The sequence below is a fragment of the Micrasema longulum genome, unplaced genomic scaffold (assembly GCF_059751315.1).
Source record: "Micrasema longulum isolate JH-2025_06_02 unplaced genomic scaffold, ASM5975131v1 h1tg000905l, whole genome shotgun sequence".
Taxonomy (NCBI): Eukaryota; Metazoa; Arthropoda; class Insecta; order Trichoptera; family Brachycentridae; genus Micrasema; species Micrasema longulum.
In genome coordinates this window covers 56,256-70,038 of record NW_028278096.1, presented here as the reverse complement: position 1 = coordinate 70,038, position 13,783 = coordinate 56,256, and the positions used below count along the sequence as shown (strand labels likewise).

General features: G+C 37.6%; 1 protein-coding gene across 1 annotated transcript in view; it reads left to right on the top strand.

The window, feature by feature from the left end:
- LOC148278232 (uncharacterized) overlaps positions 1-12,666 on the top strand; it is a 57,421-nt gene extending 44,755 nt beyond the window's left edge. The window contains exon 19 of the mRNA XM_088231712.1: positions 1,337-12,666. Coding sequence (XP_088087838.1) covers positions 1,337-3,669 — 2,333 coding nt within the window. The 3' untranslated portion in view covers positions 3,670-12,666. The remainder of the gene's footprint in view (positions 1-1,336) is intronic.
- The last annotated feature ends 1,117 nt before the right edge of the window (positions 12,667-13,783 follow it).

The window sequence follows — 13,783 nt, the reverse complement described above, 5'->3', positions numbered from 1 at the left end:
AACTATATTTTAATTATATTTTTAGGATATACGAATTACAAAAAAATATATAAACAATATTTTTAATCAGTGTTGCAAAAAGAAGAATTATAAATGTAATTTTTAACTTCTTTAACATATAACAACAGAGGTGAAGAACATTTAAGAGAAGGTAGTATAGAAGTCTAGGCATATACAGGGCTTATGACCTGTCAATGGCTGGTTTAAGTGGCCACTTTACACACTGTGTAACATTCACCATTCTGCCTATATTTGAACATATATTCATTCAGATAAACAAATATAAGTAAACAATATTACGACTAAATACAATTTTTATATAAATTCGATACATATATTTACATTAACGTTTGAAAATGTTTGCAATAAATCCTTAAAACTCCTTGGATTTATTAACAGAAGCACAACTGACTTCAAAATTCAATACCCTTAAAGCTCTTTTCTGTTCCCTAGTTCGCCCGCACCCGGAGTATTCCTCTGTCATCTGGTCTCCATATTATGATGTTCACATCGAAAATATTGAATCAGTTCAACATCGATTTTTAAGAAAGATAGGCTGGAAGCTGGGCTTATCCGGAGACCAATATACGTATTGAAAAAGCAAAGACAAACACAGGACAGTCAAAAATACTACATAATGGACTTAAACACTACAACGACCTACCTTACTACTTGAAAACTTTTACTGGAGACAAATTTAAAATCAATCTGAAAAAGCACATGATGACTGAACTAACTAGACTAGACGAGACATAAAATGACTAGACAATATTAAATTTCTAATGTAACCCTAACGGGTTTTTTAAAATTGTAAATAAATAAAAAAATAAATAAATAATGAGCTAGAAACTAGCTTAAATATATCTTCTCTTCAAGACCAGTGAAATAAATCCGACCTTCTAGTCCTATTTTAAATTCTCAACTCGCTCCTTGATGCGCCCGAACTACTGAGCTCGATATAATGAAATATCCCAACTAGAAACCTCAGACAAAAATAACTCTTTCATAGCGATAACCATAGAACTAACTATGGTTTCCATTCCCCTATGCCCAGAATTCTCTGTCTGCCAACAAACATACCAGTCTTGATTTCTTTGATAACAAGTTGTCTACTTTAAAACGATCACTGAATCAAATTCAATTATAAACACCTCTCTCCCGCTTCCACTCCCACCGAGTCTTCTATATACCATTGTGTCTTTCTACTTTCCTTTATAATATTTTCTATGTATAAATATGTCCTTAAAAATGCCCATTGGGCGTATATATAAATAAAAGTAAAAGAAAAAACAATTCTCACTATTTTTAAAATTGTAATCTTCTTTTCTTTCCCCAGGCTCTCCGATTCACCAGGGGTATCAGTACGCGCCCGGTAACGCCTCCTCCTTCCAGAGGATGAACTCTGCCCCCGAGGCGCGCTCGCAGCTGCTCACAGCCATCCAGTCCTCAGCGGCCATCGACATCTCCGTCCTGCGGCCGGACCTCGTCCAGGGCATCGTGCGCGGCCTCGAGCAGGCGCTGCGCGACAACCGAGTCAACCTGGACTCCGCCAACCGCGTCCTGCAGACCGGACACCTGCCGCAGGAGATGGCGCAAACGCTCGGCGTCACTCCGCAGATAATCGCCGACAATCTGGTGTTCAATCCGCAATCCCCGTACCGCAGCCGCGACGTGTCCCCTGTGCAGTACTCCGCCGACACGTCGCCGATCAACCTCTCCGCGTCCAGCTCGGTCAACTCGGGTCTGGACGCCTGCTCCGGCGGCTCGCCCTTCGCGAGCCGGAGCGCCGACGTCTCCCCGCACCGCTCGAGCCGCGCAGGCATGAACACCGGCTCCCCCCTGCACCAGATAACGCAGGGCATCAGCTTCTTGAATACGACGGGCGTCGGCGGATCCATCACTAAAGGAACTCCCCAGTTGCAGAACGCTCTGCCCCTGGATCTCAGAAGCCCGGCCGCTCTGCGCGATAGCACGAGTGACCCGGCGGACCTATCGATGGACACCACGCCCGTGTACGCGCAGCAAGATTGGCAGTACGCGGCCGGCCAGCAGTTCCTTCCGATGGTTCACCCGCAGGTCCACATGGTGTCCGTGGCGGGGGCGCACCGTTCCTTGAACAACTCTCCGATCTCGAACCCGGGATCCCCCGGATTGGACATGATACGGGAAGAGATCACCGGCGCCCACAACGCCAACATCGCCCTGCAGAACAACGTTCAGTTTGTGCGCGATCCCGTTTTCCTAAACAACTACGACGGCATCCCGCAGATCGTCCTTCCGCCCGACTGCAACCCTCTCCTGAACCAGTTCGCTCCGAATCAGCTCGCGAACGCGCAGAACCACCCGCAGATCAGCCTCACCGACTGCCTGGGATCGGAGATCACCCTCGTCGCCTCGTCTTCGGAAGACAGCATGGACTCTCTGGAGAACAATCCGGAATTCTCGCAATTCAGAGCCGCGCAAGACTTACTGCCGCAGTTTATCATCTCCGAACCGTCGGATTTTGAGGACCGCCCCTCTATTATGAAAGGCATCGGAAGGAAAACGAGTCAAGAAAATGAAACCGCCGCCAAAAATCGATGTAACGCTTTTCCTTCCGAAAGACCGGCTCCGAGTGAGAGTGAAAAACCTGTTGTATCCGAAAACCCCGCAGAAGTGGTACCTGAAACTCCCTTTCCCACTTTCGGGAACCAAGATTTGATCTCGCCGGACTGTGACAGAAGCAACCAGTTATTTCTAGCGCAGAATCCGAATTCGGACGAAGCCAAGTACGCGCGGCGCGGCAGCGACAAGTCGCTCGGTTTCAGCGACGACTCGCTGAGCAACGACTCGAATCACTCCGCGAACGTGTCGCCGAACTGCGAACAGAACGTCACATCCCTCTACTCTAATATCGTCTCCATCAGTTCCGGGTTCAGTGAGAATCGAGGCAGTTTCAGCGAGCACCGCGAGAGCTTCTCCGAGCGCGCGGGGAGCGAGTACCGAGGGTCGTTCTCCGATCGGGGCAGTTTCTCCGAGCGCGGGGACTTCGGGAGATCGAGCTTCTCAGACCTCGGGACCAGGAGCAGCTTCTCCGAAAAGGGCGAGACGCCTCGCTCGAGCTTCTCGGCGCAGGGCGCCGGCTGCTCGAGCGAGGAGTATCCGGCCTTCATGAGCCGCGACAGCAGCCGCACGGGGCTGTCCGGGCTCGAGAAGTGCGAGGAGGAAGACTCGCTCTGCATGCAGGGAGACATAGACAAGCTTCAAAAGTCGACCCTGGACCTGAGGATAAGCGAGGATTCGCTCAAAGACGAGCCGAGCGCGCGCACGAACGAATACTTCGAAGTGACGCTGTCGGACGTCTGCTCCGAGATGGACTCTAGCCGAATTCTCGAGGTTTTAAAAGACGTTATCAATACGAGAGTGCCTCCGCAGAACATCTTCGTGTTCAAGAACTCCGGCGATAGTGGCGGCGGCGCGGTGGCGCGGAAGGGCGACGCGGAGGGCGTCGAACCCGGTTCCGGGGAGACCCTGAACCTCAACTTGGAGTACTCGGGCGGGGTGCAGATCGAGCTGGTGGTGTGCGAAGGCAAGGCCAAGAACAAGGGACTGAAGATGAGGAGGATATCGGGAGACCAGTGCGAGTACGGCAAGCTCTGTCAGCAGCTCATCAGCAGCCTGACGGTCTAGCCAGCGAGCGATCCTTTATGCGAGTTTAATGAGCTAACCTGCAGGCTTTCTGCGGATATGGAAAGCCACGAGGGCTGATATCGATGCTCCGCTGTCTACCGGAAAGCTATTGAAACTATGTCGAAAAATAAGGCCGTAAACCCTTTTCTCATCCACTTTGAAATAGGTCAGGGGTAGAGCTTATCAAACAACCCCCATACTTCGCACACTCGCTGCGAGTATATCAAACTCATTCATCCCCTGACTCTTTAAATAAAGTAAGCTAACTCGCACGCTCTCGGTGAACACGGAAACCTAACTCGCTCATTGAGTTCAATAAGCTGACTTGCGAATACAGTAAGCTAACTCGCCCACCGCCCTCTGGTAGTAAGTCGACTCGCACTCTCGCTGTGAGAGGGATGTGCGAGTGGGAAGCTAACTCGCACACTCGCTGTGATCTAATATGCACCATTCCAAAATAATACTAAACTTATTCCCATTAATGTAAGACTACATTGTATTTGTCGGTCATGTTAACTGCAATTTCATATTAACTAATAATTTAACTTGCGTATGGATTTTTGCTAAATTTAACTTACTTTAGTATGATCGGTAAATTCAACTTATAAATGGTTGGTAAATTCAACTTACGACAGTATGATGGGTAAATTCAAAATGGTTCGTAAATTAAATATATAACTGTACTATGGGTAAATCCAACTTCTAAATGGTTGGTAAATTCAACTCATAAATGATTGGTAAATTCAACTTATGAAATTAAAACGGGTATGTGCAACTTATAAATTGTTTAAAAATTCAACTTATAAAAATTAGTTGTGTAAATTGAACTTACAAATTGTTGGTAAAAAAACTTATTTAAAGTACCGTGGTTAAATTACATTTGCCGAATGTTGGTAATACAACTTTAAAATTGTGTGACATTAATTTATATTTAGATATTGTGACGCTGCTTGAAAATGACTAAAAATGAATTTAAAATTGAGAAATGTGTGACGATAAACTCGACTTACCAATAATTGTGCGATTGCAAATTCAACTTACGGGTTTTGCAATGGTAAATTCAGCTTACGTATCGTGCGACACCAAATTAAACTTCATTCGATGAAACAATTAATATTTAGTATTGCCCGATACACCGGTAAATAGGACAATTAAAATTGTACAATTTTTAGTAGGTAAATAATTTGTGCCATCTATGAATCAAATTTGAAAATATTTTGATTTTGGTTTGTGTCTCGGCTGAATAAAATGCATTCGTCGTCCACAGGTGGCGCCTTATACCGAGTGCCGATTTTATCTTTTTTTATATGAACGCCTAGGAGTAATATATCAAAATGTTTTGTTTTTTTTGTATTGTTTTTTAATTTCTTGTACATTTTGTAAATAAATTTATTTTAGGTTATAATTTAGTTAGGAAGTTTAAATTACATTATCCTATTGTATAAGATACATGCGTCCATAAATTGTGTTTTTTTTTTTTCTATATTCGGTTTCAATATATAAATTATTTTATATAAACTCATTTCATCTTCATCATCAGACCCTGTGGTGCATAGGGCGCAGCATTGTTGTATCTAATGCGATGTATCGATCATCTGTTACGTGAAGGCGAGGTGATAAATCTTACGCTTCAAGTGACAGTCCATGGACAGCAAAATGTCAGTCGAAAACCACTTTTGAAAATAATTATTTCATGTCAATCTTCCCCTGGACCTCAAAAATGGTAGGCGAACGCGCCAACCACTACAGTACGATGCAGACGTTTTTCCCTCTCGATTTCCTTTTTCAAGATTTCCACCTAAGTGTAGCAATCTAATCAACACTTCTATTTCTCACGCACAACTGTAATCTTCATCCGCGCGGACACACGTTTAATTCTCCTTCGTTTATCCATGTCCGTTTCCCAGTTGGAGTATACAGTGTCCACAAACAACCTCCGGGCTTTTCACTCACTCCTGCGCACAGGAGCCTCCCGTGCCATCCTCTTGTTAAAACGTTGTATTTTTTATGGCTACATTCCATTTATCTTAATTTCCTTTTAAACGCATTTTTTTATTGTTTTAAATTAATTTTAATTAGTAAAATTATTCAAATCATTTTCATTTATGTCCAGCTTAAATTTTGCTTCAAGACTTTTATATCTAGTTTAAATTTATACATCTAATTTCATATCCAGCTCACATTTATGCACTAATTTCATATCCAATTTACATTTATACATCAAATTTTTTATCTCGCTCAAATTCACTACTCTGAATTTTATATCCAGTCAAATTTTTCAACAGTTTCACATCCAGCTAACATTTATGCACTCAATTTTATATCCTATTTATACATCCAATTCATATTCAGCTTACATTTATGCACTTAATTTCATATCCAGCTCACATTTATGCACTCAATTTTATATCCTATTTATACATCCAATTCATATTCAGCTTACATTTATGCACTTAATTTCATATCCAGCTCACATTTATGCACTCAATTTTATATCCTATTTATACATCCAATTCATATTCAGCTTACATTTATGCACTTAATTTCATATCCAGCTCACATTTATGCACTCAATTTTATATCCTATTTATACATCCAATTCATATTCAACTGACATTTATGCACATAATTTCATATCCAGCTCACATTTATGCACCCAATATTCATATCTAGCTTACATTTATACACTACATTTCATGTATTGCTTAAATTTACCACACTGAATTTTATGTCCAGTCAAATTTTTCAACAGTTTCACACCCAGCTCACATTCACGCACTCAATTTCATATCCTATTTACATTTATAGATCAAATTTCATATCCAGTTACATTTATGCACTCAATTTCATATCCAGTTCACATTTATACACTAAACTTCATATCTTGCTTAAATTTACCACACTGAATTTTATGTCCAGTCAAATTTTTCAACAGTTTCACACCCAGCTCACATTCACGCACTCAATTTCATATCCTATTTACATTTATAGATCAAATTTCATATCCAGTTACATTTATGCACTCAATTTCATATCCAGTTCACATTTATACACTAAACTTCATATCTTGCTTAAATTTACCACACTGAATTTTATGTCCAGTCAAATTTTTCAACAGTTTCACACCCAGCTCACATTCACGCACTCAATTTCATATCCTATTTACATTTATAGATCAAATTTCATATCCAGTTACATTTATGCACTCAATTTCATATCCAGTTCACATTTATACACTAAACTTCATATCTTGCTTAAATTTACCACACTGAATTTTATGTCCAGTCAAATTTTTCAACATTTCTAGTAGTCGTTTTCTGAAGCCGGTAGGCATATAAATTTTTTGAAAGTGATTTAACTTGAACTAAATAAGAAGCTATGTACATAAATAACCCTCAATTTTAATTTACGATATAAAATTTAAAGATCTCACGGTAGGGAAACTCAATCTACTAATACTTTTGTTCAGAATAGATCTTGTAAAGATTTCGACAGTCACTTTTTCTGCGTGTCCGAATGCGACGCGTCGGTCTAACTGTAAATTTTGACAAAATATTATTTATATTTAATTAAATATTTAGTTCCTGCCTTGTGCAATAAAACACTGTATATAATCTGTACATATAATATAAATATTCAAACTTGAACTGTTAGGTCAATTATTATATAAGATTATACAAACAATTATTTAAATATTTTTTAACAGTGATAAAGCTGTTGAGAATTCGGGAGTCAAAATGACATGACGCCAACTGCGAACCGTTTTGTATTAGCTGGTTTTGTATTCCGAAAATTATAAATGTATTCTATACAATATATCATTAGAATCATAAAAATGGGGCGTGATAAAACAAAGAAGGCGTAAAAATGGGGCGTGATAAAACAAAGATGGCGTAAAAATGGGGCGTGATAAAACAAAGCAGGCGTAAAAATAGGGCGTGATAAAACAAAGATGGCGTAAAAATGGGGCGTGATAAAACAAAGCAGGCGTAAAAATGGGGCGTGATAAAACAAAGATGGCGTAAAAATGGGGCGTGATAAAACAAAGCAGGCGTAAAAATGGGGCGTGATAAAACAAAGCAGGCGTAAAAATGGGGCGTGATAAAACAAAGATGGCGTAAAAATGGGGCGTGATAAAACAAAGCAGGCGTAAAAATGGGGCGTGATAAAACAAAGATGGCGTAAAAATGGGGCGTGATAAAACAAAGCAGGCGTAAAAATAGGGCGTGATAAAACAAAGATGGCGTAAAAATGGGGCGTGATAAAACAAAGCAGGCGTAAAAATGGGGCGTGATAAAACAAAGATGGCGTAAAAATGGGGCGTGATAAAACAAAGCAGGCGTAAAAATAGGGCGTGATAAAACAAAGATGGCGTAAAAATGGGGCGTGATAAAACAAAGCAGGCGTAAAAATGGGGCTTGATAAAACAAAGATGGCGTAAAAATGGGGCGTGATAAAACAAAGCAGGCATAAAAATGGGGCATTATAAAACAAAGACGGTATTCTCCACATATTTAGTTTTATGTAATACGCAATAAATGTTTTTTTAGTATTTTCCCAGACTGCGAGGATAATTTATAATATCAGTTAATACAGTAAAACTCCTCTTATCCGGATTAATGAGTGCCAGACGTTATCCGGATATGTGGAAATTCGGATTAGGCAATGTTTTGAAAGAAAACATCAAATTTACTATTAAGATCACTTTTTTTTACTTTTGAAATAACAGTGAATTGGAATCGCATTAAAAACTTAGTTGAACATGTCCAGCAAAGCCGTTCGCTTTATTTGTTATTATAACATCTCTTTAATTTTTTATTTCTAGCGACACTCTGGCTACTTAAATGGACGTTTGCTTTAACGAAACCATCGCCGTCCCACGAAACGATGCGATTAAATTTAGTGCACTAAATTGTATGGTGTTCTTGTAAAATGTATGAAAAGAAGATTAAAAATTAACTAACTTGAAAGACGTCACTTGTTCATCGGAATCGATCAATGATAGTGTCGTGATGGATTTCCGGTTTATGGGAAGCCAATTTGCCAATCAGCAGAACTTACCGAAGAGAACTTGTAACGTCATGGGCGGAGTAATTTCAAAATTACAAAATTTTAGAAAACCATCGCTCTGATAATATAACACATAAATTATTTTCTTTAAATTTTGGCTCAGTTTAAGAGTCTATTAACAAATAAAAATCCATTAATAAAACCGACGTGTCGTAAGCGCGTTAATGCTCTCTCCGTTTCCGTGATCGCAGGGCCGGTCGTACTAAAATAGCGCGTGCCTTTGTACGCATTTCACGCGTCGAGGTCGAGTATTCCGAATGATTTAAGATTTCGTACACCCGAAGGCATCCGACAGAAGCTTGATGAAATACTAGGACACGAGGAATTGTTTTAATTATCGACACGACAGCGGTTCAAATGGGAGTTTCCGAAAATTGGCTGAAATTTCACGGCCTGCTGGGAACAGCCATGTCAATACCTGACGGCGCAGAAAGATCAATAGATGGTTTTGGTTTGCCTTTTTCCTGTTACGTAGAGGACACTGCCATTGTTGGTGCGGAACAAGTTGTTACATGAGATCGAAAATGTGGAGATACGGCCCCGCCATTTGTGGTCCGAATCCCTAGCAGTTGTCAGTTTCTCTATCTGTCGTCGTATCCAACTCATTTCAGACCGATGGTGGAGATTGTTGTCTTTGTTTTAACACGCCTCAAATGAACGTAGTTATGCAGAAATTGGTGTTATCGGATGTGTTAAGGTCGATTCTATGTTCTGCTGAAAACAGCCAGGCCGCTTTCATGCAAAAAACTATAATAATCACCTTAAAAAATGACATTTCTCAATTTACACACCCACAGCACTAGAAAAACCTTACAGCATAAACGCTGATGGGAAGATTAATGCCTCCAGAAATCTAGTTTCCTTAAATTAATTAAAGTCGATAAATACAAAAGTGTTTTAATTTTATTAATTAATTCATTTAAAAATGCCTATAATTAAAAAAACATACACACTCGTACCTTCATTCATAGTTTGAATGAGGTATCATTCAATAAGATTTGTCTGTTTTCCGCAAAATGCATATTTTGGGTTGTGTGGTCAAGCCAGACTTTAAAAAATCACCAAAATTCCTCTAACATGTAATTCAATTATTTTTTTATGTAATTATGACAAATGAATTACAGTAAAACCCCTGTTTACGTTTTTCAAGGGAGCAACAAAAAAAGTGTAAAACTGAGGAAATGAAAAATGTATGGAAAAGGAAATTTCATTAAAATATAACTATTACAAAATTTAGAATTTTAAATGTACGGTAGAAAAATTGTAAGAACTGCCATGATTGGGGATTATTCACATTTACCAATGATATAATTAAAAATATTTTGTATTTTTTCAAACAATACTGCAATGTGTTATTTTTTTTTTAATTAAAAAAAATATACATAATTTATCAATGCGAGGACTACTCTTCCTAAACATGCGTCAACTGCATGTCACTATTTCGTAAAATGTCAAAATTAGACACTTAAACAAAATGGTTAATTACGCTGCTCCTATTTTGAATTTAGCTTGAGACAATAATTTAGACATTTTTTTATTTACCTCGATTTTATTCTCCATTCAAGCGGCGGCGCCCCGGCGCGTCCTTTGAAAGATCGAATGAGTTATGAAAAAAAATTCGACGTAAAACCGGGGTTATTAAAAACGTAAAAAACATTAATTGGGGAGAAAAAAATGGGACCTAAATATTTCGGCGGGAAAACATAAAAACGAGATTTTACTGTAAGTGATTCTTTACAATCAAGTGCCCCAATATAAATATACATCAGAGTTTCACTAGGGCTGGCTGTATCTTGCAAAACGCACTTCTAAGGTTATGTTGTCAGCCAGACTTTAAAATCGTTAAAACTGGTCAAAATGCGTGATTAAATTCTTCTTTGTATTTAAAAAAAAACTAATCTACGCATTATTTATCATTTGTCAAGGTTAAAAACATTCCGGCTGTTGTGTAGATTTGATTATTCACTCTTTTCACAAAAGTGTTATTGCTGCTTCCTGCATAACTACGTTCAAATATGCTCTAAATATCTCGTGTATTTTCTAAATTATTTCCGATTTGTGAAAACACCCTATTCTTCCGCGGCCCCATTTCCAAAACGCAATCACTCACTTTTTTGGGACCTATTTCAATTAAATAATATATATTTTCGGTCGCCGCGCTTCGGATCAGAGGTCCGAGGTTTGCATCCCCGCTCCGCCACCCGTTTTCGTGCGCGGTTACTCAATCGAAGTTCGTCGTGAGCGCAGAAATATTTTGAGATTTCAGCGTCGCAGCGCGGTGTCGGCCGGGGCGCAACCGTCGTGGGAGCGCACGGCCTTCTTTGCTCTTTCTCTTTGTAGAAAACATGTCTCGGGCGCAAAATTCTAATCTTGCCAGGGCTACGACGCTGAATATACATATTAGACAACCTAGATAATATTTTGATTTTGTCCAAATTTTTGTAGACGAGGACTGGATTCAACTCCCCGGGGAGCTGTTAACATTAACATATTACAACAGAGATGAAGAAAATTTTAAAGAAGGTAATATAAGTCCAGGCATTTACAGGGCTTATGACCTGTCATGGGCAGAATGGTGAATGTTACGCAGTGTGTAAAGTGGCCACTGAAGCCAGCCAATGACAGGTAGATGCCTAGACTTCTATATTACTTTCTTTAAAATGTTCTTCATCTCTGTTGTAATATGTTAACCTAGATAAGATGAGAATATGAAAGCCGAGGCATTTACGGAGCTTATGACCTGTCGGCTCGTTAAAATTATATTGTAATGTAAACATTCACCGTTTTGCCTACGTTGGAACATCCGTATTTCTTAAATTCTTCCGCCCATTTTTTTTTGTGAATTCAATAATTTTGTTTAGTATTCATTTCTCTTCAGTTATAATACTGAAAATTACATATTCTTTATTATACTTGTTCTAAATTTCTTTTAAATATCGTTACCTTATAGATTTGACTTGTTTTTATTAATTATTAATTTACTAAATCAATTTGAAATTAAAGATAATTATATTAGAAGGAAATTTTAGATTTTCATAAATGAGTTATTCTGAATAACTCGGTTTCTTGTTCCAGCCACTGTATTGATGTTATCACAAACATTTGATTGTGATTGTTCCGAATTACAGATCATAGTCGCGAGTTGTTAAACAACGATATATTTATTTTAGTATTTTAACGTAGGCGCAGATGATCATATTTTATTTGTTTAAAGGGACAGATTATTTACCAAACTTGATGGTAGATTATCACACTTCGTTTGTTTTGAATTAGAGATTATCAAATTTGATGTGTTCCAAGTGGCAGATTATTACACTTGATTTGTTCCGAATGACAGATTATCATTCTTGATTTGTTTCAAGCGGCAGATTATTATCATACTTGAAATGTTATAAGTGACAAGCTATCGCACTCTGTTTTAAATTACAGATTATCATATTTCATTTGCTTTAAATTAAAGATTTATCTTTGTACGTGATTTGCTTTAAATTCAAGGTGATCGTATTATTTGCCTTGTTCTAAGTGATAGATCATCAGGCTTGATTTTTAAATTCAGATCATCACATTTGATTTGTTTCAAATTAAAAAATATTGTTGTATTTGATTTATTTTATATTTAAGATGATCACATTTGATTTGTTCCGAGTGATAGATTGTCATATTTGATTTTTTCCAAGTGACAGATTATCACGCTTGATTCAAATCTAATCTGATTCTGATATCTAACTGACATAATATTATAAATGTACTTGATTTGTTATAAATTCAAGGTAATTATAATGGACTTGTCAACAAATTAATAAATAAGTTGGTTATTAATATACATGAAATGCACAAAATGAATGAATTAATTAAATAATAATATGAAATAATTAACTTCTTCTTGCAGTGCCTATTAATTAATAATTGATACAGTAAAAAAGAAAACATTTAGAATGATCAATTGTAAATAATAAATATAAATTTATAATTAATTTTAATCTTGTTAAATTTACTTAAATCTCATTCGAGCGATATGCGATTTATTTCATGTGCAATTTTCGTGCGTAATGATATATATTCCCTTACACGTAAAAGGGCACCTACGACTGTTTGTTTTTAACGCAGAATTACTATTTTTTAAAGTGTATAGAGATATGAACCCTGTGCGCAGGTTTCGCGGTACATTCCATTACCAAATTCATTTGCTCTCGTGAATCTTCAGTCGGAAAAGATAAATACTTAGCAATGTCGAAATTTACTACTGTAGCTTTGGTGTGGGGTTGATTTAGGATTTTTATCAAAGGTTTTAAAATTGTAGCCGCCATTTTACAATCTGGTTAAAAACAATGCCAAAAATGTTTAAATAAAGGGCATAGCTTGTGCGACATTTGTTGAATGAAATTCTAGTGTTGCCAGTTGATTTATTTTCTTATTTTATTGCTATTTCTGAAGATTCATGGAGATGCGTTTTGTTTCCTAATTATAAGTAGAAGAGAATTAATTCTTGAATAAACGGAGGTCGTTTTTGAGTCATTCAGTGTAATGATTATGTTAAAGACTGCTGTGATTATTTGTATAAGCATATATTACTGTAAAATCTAAAGTTATCATCTTAATTGTATTAGGTACACTATTCAATAATATTGGACAAACATCCAATTACATTTGTAAAATAAGATACAAAATATATTCAATATTGACCGTTTCTTGTCTCCTCATTTATATCCCATTCCTGCACACTATTCATTTATTAAAATTAACATTAGTTAATAAAATCCTTAGATTTTCGCGGCTTTTCAGATATTCGGGGCCTTTCTGGATTAACTAAAGCCAGATTGCACCCAAAAAGGTGAAATAAAAAAATTAATCACTTCCGAACTCCTCGATTTTCAACAAAACTCAAAAAGCATTTGAACTTACATAGGGTTTTGGCCCGCAACTCAAACTTTTTTCTGTAATTGAATTGGAGTTTAAAACAATTGAAATTTTAAAATTTAAACCCTCAGAAATTGAAAGTATATTTTTTTATTAGTAAAATTACATCAAAATTTTTTGTTACGAA